The 21785-nt window shown below is 45.8% G+C and overlaps 1 protein-coding gene across 3 annotated transcripts in view; it reads right to left on the reverse strand.

Moving 5' to 3' along the window:
* Nucleotides 1-21785, reverse strand: part of MAP3K9 (mitogen-activated protein kinase kinase kinase 9) — a 60789-nt gene that overhangs the window by 14070 nt on the left and 24934 nt on the right. For all 3 annotated transcript variants that reach the window (XM_069950337.1, XM_069950336.1, XM_069950335.1), the window contains 5 exons: nt 15701-16114; nt 6784-6964; nt 4369-4517; nt 2334-2509; nt 1984-2224 (listed from right to left, as the gene is read on the reverse strand). In XM_069950337.1, coding sequence (XP_069806438.1) covers nt 1984-2224; nt 2334-2509; nt 4369-4517; nt 6784-6964; nt 15701-15932 — 979 coding nt within the window. In that variant the 5' untranslated portion in view covers nt 15933-16114. The remainder of the gene's footprint in view (nt 1-1983; nt 2225-2333; nt 2510-4368; nt 4518-6783; nt 6965-15700; nt 16115-21785) is intronic.

Here is a 21785-nt window from a genome sequence, read left to right on the forward strand (position 1 = left end):
ATCAGCAGCAAGGGCTGCATGGACATCGTTGACGATGTCCATGCAGCCTTTGCCTAAACACCTGACACCTTACCTCTCCCCGCTCCTGGTCTTCTCTCCAGTGCTCCACAGCTTCTCGGTTCTGGTGGCAGCAGCAGCAGTGTCTGATCAGCCTGTCAGCTGCAGGGCACAAGAAAGAAGAGAAGACCGGGAGCAGGGAGAGGTAAGGTGTCAGGTGTTTGAGGAATCGTCGGCCACACATCGCTATTACACGTAGCTATGTGCGGTCGGCACCCAACGATTTTAGGTCCAAATCTAAACCAATGATCGTCGCCATCAGCTAATCGTTGTCTCTATCCAGCTGATTATCGCTCCGTGTAATAGGGCCTTTAGTATGAACTGCATTTAAAGTGGGTGTTTTCCACCTGGGCAGGTAAAATAGCGGCAGACCGGAGCCACGATGATGGGCTCGGCAAGGTGAGAATACAGCATTTTATTATTTTGTACCCTAAGCAGGCTGTTTCTGTATGTCAGAAAATCCCTTTAAGGCTATGTTCCCACTGTGTACACGGGATTGGCCATTGTTTAATGCTTCCCACAGCCGGAATTAATAAACAGGTAACATTAAACAATGGTGGTTCCAGCATAACGGCCGTAGTTTTGTATGCAGTGGGAATATTTATATTTTTGCAGAGTTTTCTAAGTTTAAATCAACGTTATACATATGGCCACTAGGTGTCTCCCTTCACTGCGCATGTGTAAAGCTGCTGCATGTTCACATTCAGTAGCAGAGAATCCTGGGAGTGCTCACATTGTACAGTCAGCTCTCCTGTCACACAGCACCAAAACCTCTGTAACCACACAACGACATTACACTGACTGAATTGAACTGTATCCTGGTAAGCTGCATAGTTGATAGGCCAATTATATTAACTTTTGCTAATTAGGGAAGGTTAATGGCCTGCATGATGAACGGGTGACTTTCCTAGTGTGAGCGCACAGAGGACTTGTGTCTCTTTTTGAGCAGAGAAAAGACCAAGCATGGACCACAGTCTGGCCACGTGTGTAATGTTGATTTAAACATAGAAAAAAAAATAAAATAAAATAAAATAATGTGAGTATATTGCAAAACCGCTTGCAATCACAACCTCTGTTGATTTTCTCAAAATAATTTTTTTGCGACAGGTTTACTTTAACCCCTTAAGGGCCCAGGACCTACTAGTACGTCATAGGAGCCTATGCCTTTAGGACCCAGAATGTACTGATATGCCATAGGGTCTGGGAGCTCTATGAAGTGAGCTTAGGAGCTCATAGAGGGTTAAGACCGCCTGCTATCAGTAGCCAGGTCCTCACCGTTAATGACGGGCTGCCGCAATCGTGCTGCCACCTGTCATTAACCCCTTCAATGCAGCCGAACGCGGCATTTAACCATCAGCCCTGTAAGTGGGAAAATAAAAGCACTATGGCTCTTAGAAGGTGAGGAGGAAGAAACAAAAATGCAATAATAAAAATACGCTCAGTCCTTAAAGTGTCACTGTCGTTTTTTTTTTCAGAAATGAATAGTACAGGCGATTTTAAGAAACGTTGTAATTAGGTTTATTAGCCGAAAAATGCATTTTTATCATGGAAAAGCAGTTTGAAGCTCTCCCCCCTGTCTTCATGGTTTTCTGTGTAATCCTTTGTTCTCTGCTGCCATCTCCCTCCTCCCCCTCCCCTCTCCATAGGTTACACAGGGCCCGACTGATGTAAAAGAGTTGAGATTTCCTGATAATGAGCAGTGAATAAGAAAGAGGAGGGAGGGGGGGCCTGGGGAAAGGCTTTTTGAATGCAGATAATGGCAGATTAGCCGAATAAACCCAATTACAAAGTTTCTTAAAATCGCCTGGACTATTGATTTCTGCAAAAAAAACAACAGTGACACTTTAAAGGCCAAAGTCAATATAAAAATTTCCATGACATCCTAGTAGGTCCAAAATGTGAAGGGTCTTGTTGACCTAAACTAACCTGATGGCAGACTGATGATGTTCCCGTCTTTCAGCTTGAGGCGACTCTTCTTGAACTTGCCCTTGCGTTTCTTCACCTTGGGTTTCTCTTGACAGAGTTGGTGGATGATGATGTTTAGTTCTCGTTCCAAGATGTCGATTTCCCGTTCGGCCAACTCTTGCTCCCTTCTTCGAAGGAGTTCCTCGTGATTTTTCTGCTCCAGGGCGGCTCGGGACAGCTCCTCCTCCCAGCTCCGGAGCTCCTATAGTGGAACATAAAGACATCTCGGCTTACTTCTCTGCTCTCGTCCTATGGATTATAACACTATACACTGTGCACTACAGCACCAAAGCCCCACAGGACACACGTACCTTTTCCTTTGCCCGGAGCTGGTCGAACATTTCCTGGATCTCTTGCTTCCAGTCTTCTTGCAATGAGTGGAAAGAATCTTTGGGCATCTCAAAGAACCCAGACTCCTCTATTGTGGTCAGCTGGAACAGGATGTTTGTAAATGAGGGACGACAATGGGGATCGGGGTTCCAACAGTCTGTGGGAAATGTACAGAAAGAGAGAACATTAAAGGAGAAGTCCGGCAATTTTGTCATCCGGCAAAGGGGAACATAAAAAGAAAAAAAAAAAAATAAATCATAACTTACCTCTCCCCGTGCCAACAAAGTGCAGTGTCACAGGCTCCCGGACCCCCGCTGGAAGGCATCCCCCCCCCCTCCCTGAGTTCAAATACCCGCCCTGGCTGATGGACCGCCCTATCAGCCAATCAGAGACTCCAGTGGTGTGACACCTCAGTCACACAGGAACCAATCAGCCGGGTCGTGGTATTGTAGCCAAAGCAGATTCTGGAGCCTGGTGGGAGTCCCTGAGCGTTGAGACTTCTCTGCAAGGGCACGGGGAGAGGTGAGTAGTGATTGTTTATTATGTTTCCCTGGCTGACAAGTTATTTTAATTTTAAAATCGCCGGAATGTTACGGGCCACCCAAACAAACTTAAGATCATTCAGGCTGCCCATTAAAGTCAGTGGCGGTCTGCTGTTGCTCCTATTAGACGGAGCAACGCACTGCAGCCCGTACTGACCCGTGACCTTGTGACCGATTGCGGCCTTCTAAAATGTCCTATTACACAAAACGATTGTTGGTTTGATCAACCAACAATTGGCCAAGGCAGGCTGATAATGGTTTTGTGTAATAGGGCCTTAAGATATGGTACAGTGATCACCAAATCCCATAAAAGATAACGAACAACATTACAAAAATAAATCATACATGGTGTGTATTATGTGAAATAAACCATTTGTTATACTGCCTTGTATTCCTTATTTCTGCAGCCTGCATGTATAACGCTAAACTGCAAGCTGCCCCATTCCCTCCAGCCCTCAGTTTTAAGGCCCTATTTGGCCGATTATTGGCCATTGCTACGATAATCGCTTTGTGTAATAGAAGGTAACGATCAGCCGACATGTATGATGTCGGCTAATCGTTGTCTTTCAATAGGTTTAAAGACTAATGACAACTATGGCAACGATCTGCTCCCGTCACTCTGTGTAATAGGAGCAGTGGCAGAAGACCGCCGCTATCTCCTATGGGCTCTCTGTACAATCTAATGGCCCTATTACACGGGACGATTATCGTGCGAAAATCGTTAGATCGTTGTAAAATTTTAACGATAATCGTTCTGTGTAATTGCAGGCAGCGGTCAAAAAATCGTTCGCTGTAATTCTACATTCGTTCGCTCAAGTTCTGCATTTTTCCACTAATCGTGAAGCCAAAGCCAGAAACAGACTATAAACAGAGATCAGGTAATAAAGGAAAGCCTGAGATTTCTCCTCTATTCAAATCCTTTTAAGGCTTTGGCTTGAAATCTTTGGCAGATAATCTGTCAGATAATCTTTCTGTGTAAATGAACCCTTACAACCATCATTCTGTTTAATATGGTGAATGATTTTAGGTTAACGATAAACAATCTCGTTTGCGATTGTTTATTGTTAGTCATTCGTTAAAAATCGCTCTGTGTAATAGGACCCTAATGATCGTCTGGGGACCCCTATGCCGCAGCTCCCTGCGGCCCCTGCAAGACTTACCCACTCGCTGTCAGTGCATGTAACAGCTGAGCTGACAGGTTGGCGCTCGCTCGCTCCCGCAGATCGCCCTGTGTAATAGGTCTTTTAGCCGATAGCAGGGTGTCAAACTAGCTGCCTTCCAGCTGTTGCACAACTGCCTTTCCCATCATGCCTGGACAGCCAAAGCTTTAGCTGTCCAGGCATGATGGGAATTGTAGTTCTGCAACAGCTGGAGGGCAGCTAGTTTGCGCCTTTGGTCTATATCATAAAACCAGTACCCAATAGGGAAAACGCTTCATGTAGAATTCATTGCGATGCTAGACACGGTGCCTCACCTTCCATAAGCCTGGCAAAGGGTTCTGGACAAGTGGAGGGGATGGGAAGGGACAGCTTATTCATGGCAACACCATACGCTACTGCCAACCCATCAATTCCCCGAAATGGGACTTCTCCGGTCAGCAATTCCCATAGCAGGACTCCATAACTGTAGTGATGACAGGAAGCACAAGTTACTTCAATCAGCATGGCAGCTAAAATACAGATCATCATGGGATAGAATGAGAAGCCACTAGGAAATGACCAATAAATGTTCTTCTAGTATCTGGTTAGCTCCCGGCTACAGGACATCCTCTCTAGAACAGAAGGAAACCAGGACCAGCTTATTGCTTTTGACAGCAAATTCAGTGTCATTGACCTTAACGTAAAGAATGGAAAAGACGAAAAGGTCACTTTTTTCGCAACTAAAAACACTCCCATACATGTTAATGGGAGGCAACGGTTGTGTAGGGGCGTTAAAAAAAATCTCTTGTCACTGAAAACCAATATGACCACCTTAAGTGCCACCCTTGTCCTCAGGTTGTATGTGGTATTACAATTCAGCTTCATTCACTTTAATGGAAATGAGTTGCAAAAGTTACACCTAAACTGAGAGAAACTATTTCTGGAAGAACGCCACCAGGTTTTCCTAAGCCTGAACAACCCCTGTAAAGCGTTAGTCATTTCCAGTAACTTCACTGATAGCACTGGGTGTCCCTCCTGAGACCTGCCGCGATCCCGAAGTACAGCTTCTTCGCATCACAGACTGGAATGTAGCGGGAAAGTTAGATTTGATTGACAGCCTCGGAGAGAAGTGTGCTGCCACAAACTCTTCACGGCAGTTTCTTGGATCTCAGGAGTGAGACCTGATGTGATCAGTAACCTTTGACACATCTGAGGATACTGGAATTGACACTAAGGGCCCTATTCCACGGGCAGAGCAAGGCCCGAACGACGATGTAAACGAGCGCCGATCTGATAGATCGACGCTCGTTTAATGGGCCTATTCTACGGCCCGATGATCGTTTAGCGAGGGCTGCAGGGACATCGTTACCGATGTCCTTGCAGCATCATACATTACCTGTCAGGTCTTCTCCTCCGTTCTGTCTTCCTCCTCGGGTCCTGCGCGCTCCAGCTTCAGAATGGCCTGTCAGCCGACAGGCCGCGGCCTGTGATTGGCTGAGCGCTCAGTCAGCTGAAAGGCCACTCTGAAGCTAGAGCGTGCGGGACCCGGGGAGGAAGACAGAGCGGAGGAGAAGCCCTGCAGGTAATGTATGCTGCGCTTCTCAAAACGTCGGTCGCCCGCCTTGCACCGCTATTCCACCGTAGCGATGCGCGGTGGGGGAACGATGATTTTAGGTCTGGCCCTAAATGAACGATCAGCCGATGACACAATCATCGGCTGATCGTTCTCTCTATTCCAACGAGCGATAATCGGCCGAATATCGTTCCTGTGGAATAGGGCCCTAACACTTTTAGCTTCCTAAAACTAGTCATCCATAACATCAAGGTGGGCCGAATGTTTGGTTGGCCAAATGCCATTTCCCCACTCAGTATATACTCCTCTGAGTGCGCATGTGTGTTTTGAATAGAAAGAAAGCTGATGCCAGTCACCTTTGGCAGCGTCTGACCTTCCCAAGAACAGTAGCATCAGGAAACTGGAGGGGAGTCAGGAGGACATTACATGTTAGGCGGCTGCTCCCAATCAATATCAGTGTTTGCAAGCTTAAAGGGAATCTGTACCGCCCGGTAACCACCAGAACTGTTTTATACACTTCAACACGCCATTACTGGTCCGGGTCAGCCTTACTCCTGGGGCTGGTATCTTAGCGAAAAACAAGTGTAATTCTGGCAGCGTGGGGAGTCAGAGAGGCGGGGCCTAGAGCATCCATGCCCTTAGCCTGCACCATCTCTCTCCCTTTTTGGCATGCCCCTGGGCTGGATGGAGGCAGGGAAAGAAGCGATGCAGGCTTAGGGCACGGATGCTCTAGGCCCAAGCCTCACTGACTTCCCGCCAAGGTGGAATAAAACTCGTTTTTCGACAAAATACCGGCCCCAGAAGTAAAGCCGACCCAGGACCGGACATGACATGATGAAGTGTACAAAACGGTACTGGTTGTTTGGGGGGTGGGTACCGTCCGGTACAGATTCGCTTTATGATTTCTGTATACCACTACCTCCCCAATTATGCACAAATAATTCAATGGTGCATAGACAGTGTCAGACTGGCCCACCAGAGGCCCGGAGAATCCTAAGGTGGACCCCCAACTTTAGAACCTGCACAAACACTGACTGACATGTCGCTTCTCACTGGTTCTTCATTGGCAGGCCCACTGCATAGACAAGCGTATACTGTATACCAGTCAGCAGTTGTAACATTGCCGACCCTACAGATGTGGCATTAGAATAACATAAAGATGGAGCAGGGATCTTACCTCCATACATCGCTGCCCTTTGAGAACATAGAGGAGCGGATGACCTCTGGAGCCATCCAGGCGTAGGTCCCTGCTGCGCTCATCTTGGTGGTCCTGTGCCATTCTCTCGCAAGGCCAAAGTCTGTGATCTTCAATACCTTGTTGCTGAGGTCACTGTTCTCCACCATTTCCAGGATTAAAACTGTCATAGAACAAGAAGAAAGAAGAAGTCGTCATGAGTTCTCGTCTATAACCGAACACAGAAACAGATGGTTGCCAGTCACTGTAGCCGCCACTTGTTTAACGTATAAGAGGTTATGATAGCTGAACTCTTTATGAACACACATCAGCTGGTATCACATATACACCTATATATATATATATATATGCACTTGAGAAAGATGACATACTTCAATGCAACAATGCTAACCACTGATCCTCTGTGCTCATTACAGAGCCCTGGAAATGTGAGGTCAGCGGTGCCTACATCCACACTCTGACCGCTCATCTAGTAGTGGTGCACCGACCCCAGCAGCCGACCCCATTGCTCCTACATGAGCCTGGGCTTGCCCAACATCATAAAGGGAGCACATTATCTTGTCTGATCCATTTTCAAGTATAATTTACTTCTTATTTAAAAAGTCTACCAGTACTTATCAGCTACTGTATGTCCTGCAGGAAGTGGTGTACTATTTCCAGTCTGAAGAGCAGTAGAGGTTTTCTATGGTAATTTGCTGCTACTCTGGACAGTTCCTGACATGGACAGAGGTGGCAGCAGAGAGCACTGTGTCAGACTGGAGAAAATACACCACTTGCTGCAGGACATACAGCAGCTGATAAGTAGTGGAAGACTGGAAAAATTTTTATAGAAATAAATTACAAAATTCCTGGCACTTTGATACTAGTGGATTTGAAAGATTTTTTTCCCCACTGGAGTACCCCTTTAAAGGGGGTTATCAGAGTTTAGAGAAACATAGCTGCTTTCTTGCAGAACCAGCACCATTCAAGTATAATCTCACTGTGTGGTTACAGAGGTTTTGGTTCTGTGTGACAGGAGAGCTGACCATACAATGAGAGTACTCTAAGGATTTTCTGCTACTGAATGTAGACGTGCAGCAGCTGTACACATGCGCAGTGAAGACTTGTCCTACTCCGTGTGGACCAAGCAATGGCTGTCAATCAATACCGAGCGGTGTCTAAGAGCGGGCAAAGCATGGGGACTTCCTGTGTTTGGTCTCAGAAAGAAGACCAAATATCATCACAGAGGGAGCATGCATGAACTGCAGTATGACAGATAGGGAGACACCTAGTGGCCATTTGTATAACATTGCTTTAACAATGAAAATGTAAAAAAATATATATATATATATTATAGATAATTAGATAGATAGATAGATAGATAGATAGATAGATAGATAGGAGATAGATAGATAGGAAGGAGATAGATAGGAGATAGATAGATAGGAAGGAGATAGATAGGAGATAGATAGATAGGAAGGAGATAGATAGGAGATAGATAGATAGGAAGGAGATAGATAGGAGATAGATAGATAGATAGATAGATAGATAGATAGATAGATAGATAGATAGATAGGAAGGAGATAGATAGATAGGAAGGAGATAGATAGATAGGAAGGAGATAGATAGATAGGAAGGAGATAGATAGATAGGAAGGAGATAGATAGATAGGAAGGAGATAGATAGATAGGAAGGAGATAGATAGATAGGAAGGAGATAGATAGATAGGAAGGAGATAGATAGATAGGAAGGAGATAGATAGATAGGAAGGAGATAGATAGATAGATAGATTACAAAACCACTTATGATCACAACCCCCTATTGATTTCTTAAAAGCAAAATATTACGACAGTGTCTCTAAGTCAAAGGAGACGAGTAGTAATACCGCACTCCACCAGGAGTACAGGGGGTGGCTCCGATTTTTTTTTTTTAAGAAAGCAGGTCTGCTTTTCTAATTAACCTTGTGCAAACACTATGGGGCGCTGTTTCATCTTTTTCATTGAAAAATGGCCACCACATTTGTATTTAGTCATATGCCACTATTTACACATTTTGGGGTGAAACTCTCCTTAAAACAGTGTACAGCAGTGCCCCCCAACCTGCGAGTCTCCAGCTGGTGCAAAACTACAATCCCCATCATGCTCTGACAGCCTTAGGCCTGGTGCAAGAGGGGCATCAACCGGCTTTACCATCTCTTACAGTCATGGCGTATGGCGGGGATAGGCTACCATTATCGAAGGGAGTGTACATTACCATGTGCATAGCCAGGCACAGGGCTAGATAGATTCTTAAAGGGAAATTTAAAACCTAAATTTTCTTTTATCGATTAGTGTCAGATATTAAAACTTGTTCTTTTATTCTAATCTGTTCCTATTTTCTGACATAATTTTTTCTTTCACTATTTGTTCATTGTTATGGGGGCGGCTGTTCTGAAAGGGGTTAGTCACCAATTTTTTATTTTTTATTTTTTTCAAATCAACTGGTGACAGAAAGTGCAAGAGATTTGTAATTTACTTATGTTAAAATATCTCCAGTCTTCCAGTACTTATCAGCTGCTTTATGTCCTGCAGGAAGTGGTGTATTCTTTCCAATCTGACACATTGCTCTGCCTCTGTCCATGTCAGAAACTGTATGCAGCAGAGGCAGCAGAGAGCACTGTGTCAGACTGGAGAGAATACACCACTTCCTGCATACAGCAGCTGATAAGTACTGGAAGACTGGAGATTTTTAAATAGAAGTCTGTTACAAACCTGTATACCTTTCTGACACAAGATCTGCTTATAATCACTTCTGTATTACTGACGACGAGTCACATGACTTTTGAGCCTCTTTTCTGACCTTTCCGATTATAGTGACTTGACCCAAATGAATACGAGAAAGAGCTTAAAGCGGGAAGGAAATCCTTGTAAAAGGTAAGGAATGAAGGGGTTAATAGCTGACACAGCAGATCCTTCAGCCTCACGGACAGCGCAGGAAGTCTGCCCTAAGCAGATAATCGGCTTCCTGCGGAAAAGCTTTATGCTAAAATTACTGGCATCCCCCCCCATCCCATTTACACGGCCGCCTCCGAAAACAACGCATACGGTCGGGTCACAACACATGCCACTGGCTGCATTGTATAAGAGCTGACAGGTGGCAGGTCGGCTGCAGAACTCCTAATCCGCCCCATACGTCCTAGAGGGGACGTTCTGCAGCCAGTGCATGGAGTCCTTCCAATCCCTATTCAGAACAATGAAGCCGCCACCTGTCTCCGTACAGTAGGGCCACATTATGCTTTTGCCTAAGTAACTAATGCAATACAGGGATATAATTGTGTGCATCCGCTTGGATCCGTTTTTCCATTAACTTAAAGTGTCACTGTCGTTAATTTTTTTTTTTGCAGAAATCAATAGTCCAGGCGATTTTAAGAAACTTTGTAATTGGGTTTATTAGCCGCAAAATGCATTTTTATCATGAAAAAGGAGTTTAAAGCTCTCCCCCGTCTTCATGGTTGTCTATGGAGAGGGGAGGGGTGGAGGGAGATGAGGCACCAAAACAGGACAACAAAGAGTTAATTTACAGCTACATCACGGGGCTATCTCCTCTGAAGTCAGCACTGACCTCTCTGACGTCTGAATACCAGCTTTCGCACAGGTCCCGCTGTGTAATCCTTTGTTCTCTGCTGGCGACTAATCTCCCTCCTCCCCCCTCCCCTCTCCATTGGTTACACAGGACACGACTGATGTAAAAGAGTCGAGATTTCCTGATATTGAGCAGTGAATGAGAGGAGGAGGAGGGGGGAGGGACCTGGAGAATATCTTTGTGAATGCAGATAATGGCAGATTTGCCTAATAAACCCAATTACAAAGTTTCTTAAAATTGCCTGGACTATTGATTTCTGCAAAAAAACAAACAAAAAAAAAACGACAGTACACAAAACGGGGTTAACCACATCTGCCACATTTATAGCAAACGTACCACTAGATATATCGCTTTTTTGGTTTTTACATCAATAGACCACAGCCTGAGTGGGGATGCCGGTGGTGCAGTCCTTTTTTTGAACCGCTGTCCGGTTCCCCGCCTATGGCACGGTCTATTCCACGGTCTATTCTCCCCTCCCCTCTGTGACGTGGCTCTATTGAATCTAATGGCGCTACATCAAAAAGAGGAGGGGGTTTTGCCAGCAGGAATAGACCGTGCCGTACGCTAGGACCCAGGCGGCGGGTAAAAACAATGACCACACCACTGGCATCCCTGCGCCAGTCTTTCCATGTAAATATCAGAGAAGCGATGTACCAGTGGTACATTAGCTATAAGATCCCCCATAGAAGCTCTCACACCCCTCCCACCAAGCAAGGATATTGGCTGAGGCTGGATCACATATAATATTCTACAATGTAAAAAACCTATGTCACCGATCGCCTGCACTTAGATGGGCCTCTGAGCAAGTGCACTTAAAGGGATTATCCAGACTTGGCAGCTTTCTTCCAGAAACAGCACCAGTCAATTGGGGTGTGGATTTTGCAGCTCAGTACCATTGAATTGAATGGAGATGAACTGTAATACCACAATGGTGCTGTCTTTATAGCAAATTCTGGATAATCCGTTTAAGACACTTTGCATCTTCTCTTTCTGAAAAGACAGAGGCATCTTGGGAAATGTAGGCTGCTAAAGAACAGTTATATTAAATAAGGAAATAAGGATCGAGATATGCCTTGCAGTCTGTACTACACGGCTTTCTCATCTACCGCGAGAGCCACATCACTTGGAGCCCCCCCATCCTTCGTACAGACGTCTGGGACGGTAAAAGCTCCCGCTGAGCCGTGCATTAAATAATTTAGCGCAGCAATCTGTAAGAAATCCTGCTGAATGTGTAGGAGTCATCAGATCCTATACAGAGAGCGTGAGCGTCCATTACACTGCTGTAATAACCTGAACATTAACCAGCAGGCCATTTGTCCCGCACAATGGAGACAGCGCCGCAGTACGCCGGGATCCTCGCGTAAGCAGCATAAAAGGAAGGTAAAAAAACATTCTACTGGCAACGCCACCAACTCGCTGAAACGCAAGTTGTGAGAAAATAAAAAGTTTGAAACTGTGTCCAAAAAAAAAAAAAAGTTGTGCTCAGAAAATGTTTAGTTTAATGGTTTGTAGGGCTGCAGTATGTGCCTCACAGCTGCGCTTCCTACTAGCTAACAGGACGTTGCAGCCACAGACACTCATTTTGGAGGTCACACGTTTAAAGATGATGCATGTATGTATGTATGTATGTATGTATGTATGTATGGGCAAACATTTCCTGTCCTTTATATGCTACACCAAGGCATGATGGGAGTTATAGTTGTGCACCAGCTGGGGGACACTGGGACCCCAAGTCAACGCTTTAGACATGTCTATGATGCCCCCAGTTTGGGTCAGTGGAGCCGTGATGGGGCCGGGATTTGAGTCCATATTATGCTGGTCTGCGCTCCCTGGTGTATTGGTGCGTGGCTGACTATATACACATACACACACACACACACAAACAGCCAAACTTAATTAAAAAGCCATCAACTGCGTATAATGGAGAACAGCTCAGCCCCTGCTAAAGGACAATCTAACCCAGAGAGCTGCTGTATAACAGCCTTACATACTGTACCTTATGGAACCACTCCAGGCTGCCTCCCCTTATTTCTAGTTATAAGCTCTCGACAAAAAGGTTAAAGGACAGCTCCAGCCAAAACGCATTTCTTGTATTAAGTTAGAAAAATTTCTAAAGTACATTAATTATGGGAAATGCACAAATAGGGCTATTTCCCTCAATTTAGTAGATCAAACAGGGTTTAGATTCCATAAAAAAACGTGATGTCACGAATCAGGTGTAATTCCTATGGAGTGTCCAGCAGGGGCCGCACTATATGTAGAAGTCTATGGCACTGTATTGAAGTCTATGTAATGTAATGTGGTGTAATGCTTTATTGATGCAGTACGTTTATGGAATGATTTGGGGAACAAAGACACTTGCTTCCCAAATAAAGGGCACCGAGCAGGGAGGGAGGGAGGTGCTGGTGCATCTACCCCCCTCCCTGCTCGATGCATAGATACACACTACTATTCCTCCCATCATAGATGATGGGGGAGTAGTACCAGGGAGATCCCCATCACCAAGACCCACCCACCCCCAGCTGACATCCCCCCCATCTCCAGGGATCTCCCTGGTGGTACGCCCTCATCATCTGTTTGGATGGTGGGAAACAAGTAGCAGGGAGATCCCCATCACCAAGTCCCCCCCCAGCCAGCGTCCCCCATCCCCCAGCCAGCATGGTACTGGTACTACTCCCCCATCATCTGCTTATAGTATGAGGAGTAGTAGTGTGTATCTGTCCCACTGCACCAAGCAGAGAGGGAGGGGGGAGGTAGATGCACCAGCACCTCTCTCCCTCCCTGCTCGGTGCCCTCCATTTGGGGAGCAAGTGTCCTTGCTCCTTAAATTATTCCATAAACGTACTGCATCTATAAACCATTACACCACATTACATAGACTTCAATACAGTGCCATAAACTTCTACATATAGTGCTCCCCCTGCTGGACACTCCATAGGAATCACACCTGATTTGTGACGTCACAGTTTTTGAGATAATTTGAAGCCTCCCTGATCTACTAAATTAAAGGGAAATGGTAGTATATGTGCATTTCCCAAAATTAATGTAGATTAGGAATTTGTCTAACTTTGCTTAAGTAATAACATATTAAAAAATACTTTTGGCCGAACTTCTCCTTTAAGAGAGCTTTTTTTTTTTTTTTTTAAATAAGCTTCAAGAATTACTGTCACAATTTTTGATCAACGATCGTAATTACGAATGAACACACATACAATAAGCAAACTACTAACAATAATTTTATGATCATCTCCAAGAATGCTATCAATGACACATGAAGAAATTTCCCCAAGTAGTCATCTGGGAGTTGGGCTGTGGAAAGGTAGTCACGGTACCCTGGGCGGTTCGGCAAAGTACCACGACATCCTCCAGAGACCTGCTGAAGCGTACGGCGGCATGCCGACGTTGTCACCACGCCACACATGCGCAGTACAGCAAGTCCCATTTTGTGTCCTGTGATGAGAACGTCTGCGCACCGTTAGACACTACGGCACGCCTCTGGAGGACGTCACAGCTTCACTGGAGTTTGAATCGCTCCCCTCACGCCCAAAGGGGCGTGATTACATTGCCAAACCGCCCAGGGGACAGTGACTACCTTCCCAATAACAATATATCGATTTTTTGCACAATAATCGTTCTGTGTAATAGAGCCCTTACTACAGAAGCCAATTCCTGCAAGAAGACTGGAGGAGAAGAGAGCCATGGAGTGATGCGCTCAGCCATGCACTTCTCCTTGCTGTAGTGAGGGTCAGATCCCAAAAGATCAAAACTTTTGACATGTCTGTATACGGTATATGAAAAACTTTTAGGGCACTATTCCATGGGCCAATCAACAGTGTAAACGAGCGCTGATCTGCTAGATCGGCGCTCGTTTACTGGGCCTATTCCACGGCCCGATGATAGTTTAGTGAGGGCTGCAGGGACATCGTTACCAATGTCCTTGCAGCATCCATTACCCGTCCCGCTCGCAGCATCAACTCCGGTGCCGTCTGACTGAGCTGTCAGACCGCTCAGCTCGGCCTGTGATTGGCTGTGCGGTCTGACAGCTCAGTCAGACGGCACCGAAGCTGCTGCTGCGCGTGGGACCGGGTTGAAGACGGAGCATAGGAGAAGCCCTGCTAGGTAACGTATGCTGCTTGAATCGTCGGTCGCCCGCTGCGCATCGCTATTCCACGCAGCGATGCGCGGTGGGTAACTGATGATTTTAGGTTTGGGCCTAAATAAACCATCAGACATCAACATCATGACACGATCGGCTGTTTCGTTTTCTTTATTCCACCGAGCGATAATTGGACGAATCATCGCTTCGTGGAATAAGCCCCTTAGGGTGCGTTCACACGTACAGGATATGCAGCAGATTTGATGGTGCAGATTCAATGCAAAGCAACTCTGGGCCATCAAATCTGCTGCAGATCCTGTACGTGTGAACGCACCCTAAAACTTTTGAACTGACAGTAGGACAATAAGAGCGCTCAAGGACTAATATATATATGTAAATAATACACACACTAATACACAAATATATATATATATATATATATATATATATATATATATATATATATATATATATATATATATATATATATAAAAATAAACAGAGGTAGTACAAACAAGACACAATCCGAAATCCCACAAAACTATCTAGGAAATTCCAAAACATCAGTCCTTCTGTTCTAAAGTGATATGAATGAACGGGGGAGGCTTCCTGCCCCAAGTCACATGAATCCGTTTGCCTTTTAAGCTGGACAGGAAACTGTGAAGCCGCTCATTTCATATTTTCCTAGTAAGCATGTATAGTATTATACACACATACATTACACGCTATCAGCAGATGTCAGGAGATCAGATCGGCAAAGTTTTAACCCAATATGATCAACTCTCTTGCTCAAATGCTTCATTTGGTTTGTAGAATTTAATCCTATGGTAGTAAGCAGAATAGGCAGACTATATATGCTACACTACTGGAGCCAGGACTAATCCGATCTGTTGTAAAACCCTGATACACAGCCTAACAGCAAGAGACAAGATTACATTTTATTAACAATGAATGGACATTCTGTTTCAAAAGGGTGATCCCCTTCTTCTTCAGGTCCATCGGTCAACATGTTTCAAAGAGTGATACCTTTCTTCTTCAGGTCCATGGACCTGAGGAAGAAAGGATTCACCCTCAAAACACGTTGTCATTGTTTTTATTATCTTGTCCATTACCGTGATACATGCACTGTACAAGGCTTTACAATAAGTTAGTGCCAGTAAGCAGTACAGACCAGACGTTTTATTGTGGCAGAATCATACTTACTGTTGCTTGACTTCAAGTCACGATGGATGACTGGGACAATGGCTTCATCATGCAAGTAGTTCATCCCTCGGGCGATCTGGACGGCCCAGTTAACAAGTATATCAGGTGGAATTTTCTTCCCGGAAAGCACCCTATTCAATGATCCACCGCGGGCAAACTCCATGATCAAACACAAGTTGGGCTCCTTCAAGCACACCCCCCTCAAGGCTATAATGTTGGGGTGCTCCAGCATTGCAAACAGTTTGGCCTCCTGCCGGACGTTCTCAATAGTCTGGCTGATGTCTTCATCGGGGTCATGGCGGGCAGCTTTGACAGCCACCTCCTCATCTCCCCAAATGGCACGATACACTTTCCCAAAGCCTCCGATCCCGATGATTTCTTCGAGTAACAGTTCGTTGAAGTCAATCTCTTGTACTGTGGATAGGAAAGAGAAGAAAGCATTAGAATAGGGATATATAAAATATGGTCACTAAGATGTGTAAATATCGGACACTATCGGTTCACCAGTCGCCCCTTCTCCTTGGCGTACTCTCTGCTGTATGCCCAGCTCGCCTGATAGGTGGGCAAGGAGAAATCGCGGTGGAGGGCAGCAAGGCGGGAAGGAGGCATTGCAGGCATAAATCATGACCCAAACCTACACCTACTTGAAGTGCCGGACGCAGGTTCGGACACCTGGCCTCTTAGTGAATTTGGCGGGCCTAATTTAAGACCGGCGTACAAGTACACTATTCTTCATAAATCCCCCTCTAAGTGTCTGATCACAGGGGGCCAACTGCTGGTCCATAGTGGCAAACCCCCTTTAAGGCTATCCTCACACATTTGATAGATGGATGCTGGCTATCCTATCCTGTCTCCATACGCATGCACACTTGGTTAAGGGGGAAATAAACTGAGGATAGAAATCTCTGGTTCTTAAGAATAAAAGGATGAGGCCTGTAAAAATCCCAGATCCCTGTTTTATACTGTCAGGACCTCCACTAACTTAAGGCCGTATTACATGGCACAATGTGGAGGCAGAAGTGACACACACACACAGACAACTAGCGGGGGGAGCAGGGGGAACATGGGGAGCAGCGGGCGGGACTGTCCGGACGAGCTGTAGATCTATTACATGGAGCGACAAGCAGGCAACCGTCCCTGCACTGATCATGATCATTTAATATGCCGACCATGATCAGCAGTCATTGCGCATGCCAGCTGATCATGGTCTTTCAACATGCGCTATTACGCCAAGGGATTATCGTCCGGAATGGCCAGTAAATCAGCCAAGTACGGCCGATAATCGTTTGGTGTAATAGGGCCTTTACAGTGAGTTTGGGTTTGTCCGACTAAACTCTCGACATTTAACTCCTGGAGGCTGGGGAATGTGCATGCAACCGTAGAGTCCAGAAAAACATGGATATAGCCTGGTTCCAGGACAAGGAGGGGGGATGAAGCTGCAGTTACCCATAGAAGAAAAAGGGAGGAAAGGCAGGAGGGTGTAACATCTTTTTGCTCACTTCCTCCAGCCCCAAAACAGAGCCCAATTATAAAGAAAAAAAAAAAAAAAAGCAGAAAAAAAAGATCCAAAATGAGCAGTTTCCGGAAAACATTTGGATGCAATAGTTGAGAGTCCAGAATAGTAAAATAGACGAATGTTCAGTGTTCCACAACGTAATGCACAGATATCAGATATTCAAAACGCGTTTCAGCAAGAAAACATCTGGCACCATCTCCGCTCTGTTGCCAACCCGTCCTGAAGCCAATGTGCTGGCGCAGCAGCAAGAAGAAGCCTCTGACAGCTGAGATGATGGATGACGCTCACACAACGCCACAATCATTGAAACATGTTACGATTCAGGAAAAATGGCGCAGATTTCCATCAGACACGCATGACGCTGACAGGTAGCGTATGCTTTTTTCTTTTTTTTTCTTCTTTTTCATGGCCGAGTGGTTGTAGACCGAGTCAGAATGAATGGTTGTCAAAATGTAGAAATATGGATGGCAGAGATAAGAGCGGAGCATGATAAGACACGTCACATGGTATCCACACCCTGATGAATAAGGCATAAGCTCTCGACAACCTAAACACTATCACCAGTGCCCTGGCATACTCTACTTAAAGGGATTGTTTTATGAGGTCAATTGCCTTCTGTAAGCTGGATTAGAACACATGGACGCCCTTAAAGGAGTACTCCAATAAAAAATAAAAAAAATCAACAGGTGTCAGAAAGTGCCAGTGATTTGTAATTTACTTCTATTAAAAAATCTACACTCTTTAAGTACTTATCAGCTGCTGTATGTCCTGCAGGAAGTGGTGTGTTCTCTCCAGTCTGACACAATGCTCTCTGCTGCCACCTCTGTCCGTGTCAGGAACTGTCCAGAGCAGCAGCAAATCCCCATAGAAAACCTTTCAAGTCTGGAGAGGAGGAGAGAATACACCTTTTCCTGCAGGACATACAGCAGCTTATAGGTACTAAAAGACAAGATTTTTTAATAGAAGTAAATGAAAGATCTCTGACACCCTTCGATTTGAAATAATTTTTTTCCCCATGAGTACCCCTTAAAGAAAACCCCCCAGTTGTGGCTTCCTTCAGGAAGTTGCCCATAGCTGGGAGAAGCTATAATGATTAAAACTTATCACCTATTGATAGATAATAAGTGTCTGATCACAAAGACCTCCAGTATTTACAATGGGGGTCCTGTGTCCCCAGCCGAGAACAGAGTCTGAACAGAACAGCAGGGCACACGCTCGACCACTGCTCCATCAAACTGGAAGGACATCCTCCTTTCCCATGGTCGATTCCCAATATACACACCTTTTCTAGGTAAGGTGGGTGGGAATTTTATTTTTAAAAAAGGTTGTGAACATTGGACATGAATATGGAAGCTGAGGAGGCTTGACCCAGGTATGGAGTATGAATAAAAGGCGGAGGTGGTGTGACCACAAGGGTATGTTCACACTGAGCAAATCAGGCGGAATCCCGCCTGTGTCAGTGTGTCATTGCCCGTCTATGGGGGAGCACATGCTCCTCCACTGCCACAGCTCTCCGCTCACGGAAGCGACATGTCAAAAGTTGAGAGAGGCGTCAGCGCCTGATTTGCTCAGTGTGAACATACCCTAAGGGTCCTATTCCACGGGCCGATGGGGACCCGTTCAATAATGTAAACGAGCGCCAATCTGCTAGATCGGCGCTCGTTTACTGGGCCTATTACCGATAATCGTTTAGCGAGGGCTGCAGGGACATGGTTACCAATGTCCTTGCAGCCCCTGTTTAAACACCATACATTACCTACACATGTTGCAGGTCTTCTCCTGCGCTCCTTTTTCCTCCTGGTCTCAGGCGCAGCAGCAGCTTCGGTGCGGCCTGTCTGAGCTGACAGACTGCTCAGCCAATCACTGTCCGCGGCGGTCCTGGCCAGTGATTGGCTGAGCAGTCTGTCAGCTCAGACAGGCCGCACCGAAGCTGCTGCTGCACAGGATTGGGAGGAAGGAGGAGCGCAGAAGAAGACCTGCAACATGCTAGGTAATGTATGGTGTTTGTGAAATCATCGGTCGCCCGCTGCGCATCACTATTCCAAGCAGCGACGCGCCGACCTAAAAAAACGATCAGCCGATGAGGCAATCAGCTGATCGTTGTTTCTATTCCACGGAGCGATAATCAACCGAATCCGCCGATTATCGCTCCGTGGAATAGGCCCCTTAGGCTGAAGGAGCACAAATGAGACCCAGGATGGAGGAGACTATGCAGCCGAGGGGAATTAATCAGTCCTAGATATGAGATATGAGGCAGAGTAGTCATAAATTAAGGTCACACCTCCGAACCTAACACTCACGCTCTTAAGGTTCCCACCCATCTGACTATTCAGGGAGAAGTGCAGATAGTCAACCAAATACGAACGTCTCTGTATTGTGGAAATGGATAGGTGGGGTAGGGGGCCTGGGAATAACAATTAAACAACGACAGTCATGGAAATTAAGTCCATGGGGCCATAGAAATAATAGGCCTCTTTCACACATAAGATATAAGTGTTATAGTGTCCATAACTGCAGACAGCATAGTACTCACTGATGTAAAGGGTGCAGGCAGGGGGGTGCGGGAACATAATACTTACCTATCCCAGTGCACCCAGCTCACTAACTGCTGCCGAACTCAGTCACTGACTGGCTGAGCGTGCACTCCTAAGCCCAGGTCATGGCGTTTCAAGAGATCCAGGAGACGGGGAGGTTCAGTCAGTGATTAAGGCAGCGCTGCAGGGGCACAGGGACGGGTACGTGAAGATTTTTTTTTTTTTTATGTTCCAGCAACCCCCTTCCTGCAGCTGATTTGTCATCTTGGTCGGACTTTAAATGGAGCACTTTACACATCTAGAGTTGTAAGGGTACGTCCAAACAGAATCTTAGTGGATCAACCGCCGCGGTTCTGCCATCTGCCCAAAGAATGAGCAGGTTCATTCTTTGTGATTCCGTAGTGTGGACATACCCTTACAGATCTTTAAAGAAAGAAAAAAAAAAAAGCTTGAGTGTCCTAATACTTGAGTGCCCTAATACTCCTAATACTAATACAGGCCGTCTTTGCAGATACACGCTTTTCAATTATTGGTTCTGCGCAAATGCGGACAAGAAAAGATACAAGTTTGAACTGCAGGTGGCAGGTGTGCGATTACGGGCAGGATTATTGACATGTGAATAGGGCCTTACTAGCATTTGAAGCAAAACTGCCAGTGAATATAAGCGGCAGGCACAGAGACGGACGAACGTTCAGGGCGACAGTGTAGCGGCCATTAGCAGATGTCCCGCCATGTTCTATACGCCCAGTATAATATTTGTAATAGTGGGATATACATCTTTAGGGATGATTTTCCTAAAGCTTTGATCGAGTTACGTGAAATCTCCTCCATCAGACAGCAGCCATTCCCTGTGATGTAAGGTCAGGAAACAATGCACACGCTGAACAAAGCCAGATCCCTATACCATGAGCAGGGAGGAGGAGGAGGTTTCCTCCTGTTCCAGCCACAAGGTGTGGAAGCCATATACAATGGGAGGCCATTCGAGTTAACCCAGGGCGTGTATTCTTCTGTGTGTCACCACATCTGAGATTAATCGCCTCTAAAGTACTGATCCCGACAAAAATTACATTCCTTCTGTGAGCGAGACGCACAGGAACATTGTTACAGCCTATTGTACATCTATCACCCGCTGCCGTTCTATGGACTCGTGTAGGGTCTCTTGGAAACTCATGGGGCGAATACATCACCAGGTCTATAAATCCAGGTGAAGGCAATTTAGAGGGAACCCGAGGAGACATGTACATTCCCAGAACATACGCCACTTGGGTCCGAACATGGCAGAATTTATTTTTATTTTTTTATCCCGAGTACCCCAGTAAAGACGCAGCACATGCATGGATCCTTAGGATCACCTACCACAGCCATATGCTTCTCCGCCCATGCCATAGACTCCATTCCATGGTCAGGCAAATTCCGCTGTCCACCTAAGGAACTGACTTGTCAATTCTTTGGCCAGATGACAGAATCAGCCTGTGCATAAAATGGAGTCTATGGCACGGGTGGAGATGCGCACAACCGCAAGCGGGGGGTGAGCTGCAGAATCCGCGGTGGGTGATCCGCCCAGATTCCGTAGTGTGCACATACCCTTAGCGCTAGATTTTTACTGCTCCGGTATCCCCATTCTAAGGTCAGAACATGCACTTCCTACGGACATGTTACCTGTTCTCCTAGCCCATGTTTGTATTGCTGCAGAATATGCTGATGCTGTATAAGATGACAGCTTTGTGGTAGAAAAGTCAATGTCTCTACATCTGTTCCAGACTTGTGCACATGGATTTCGCAAACCTCATCCAGCTGAATTATTTTTTGCAAGGCCAGGTCCAGACACGATGGATAATCTCTGGAATCCATAGCTAATCCAAGAAAATCCACAGTACGCTCTGATGTCTGGGTAGACTTTTTCTGGTACATGAGGATGGGGTTTGGAAAACTAAGTGGCCTATTCGACAGAGTGATAATCGCTCTGAGGAACAGAGAGAACGATCAGCCGATGATCGTTGTCATCGGCTGATCGTTCATTAAAGGTTCAAACCTA

This window comes from Dendropsophus ebraccatus, chromosome 13 (assembly GCF_027789765.1).
Source record: "Dendropsophus ebraccatus isolate aDenEbr1 chromosome 13, aDenEbr1.pat, whole genome shotgun sequence".
NCBI classification, from domain to species: domain Eukaryota; kingdom Metazoa; phylum Chordata; class Amphibia; order Anura; family Hylidae; genus Dendropsophus; species Dendropsophus ebraccatus.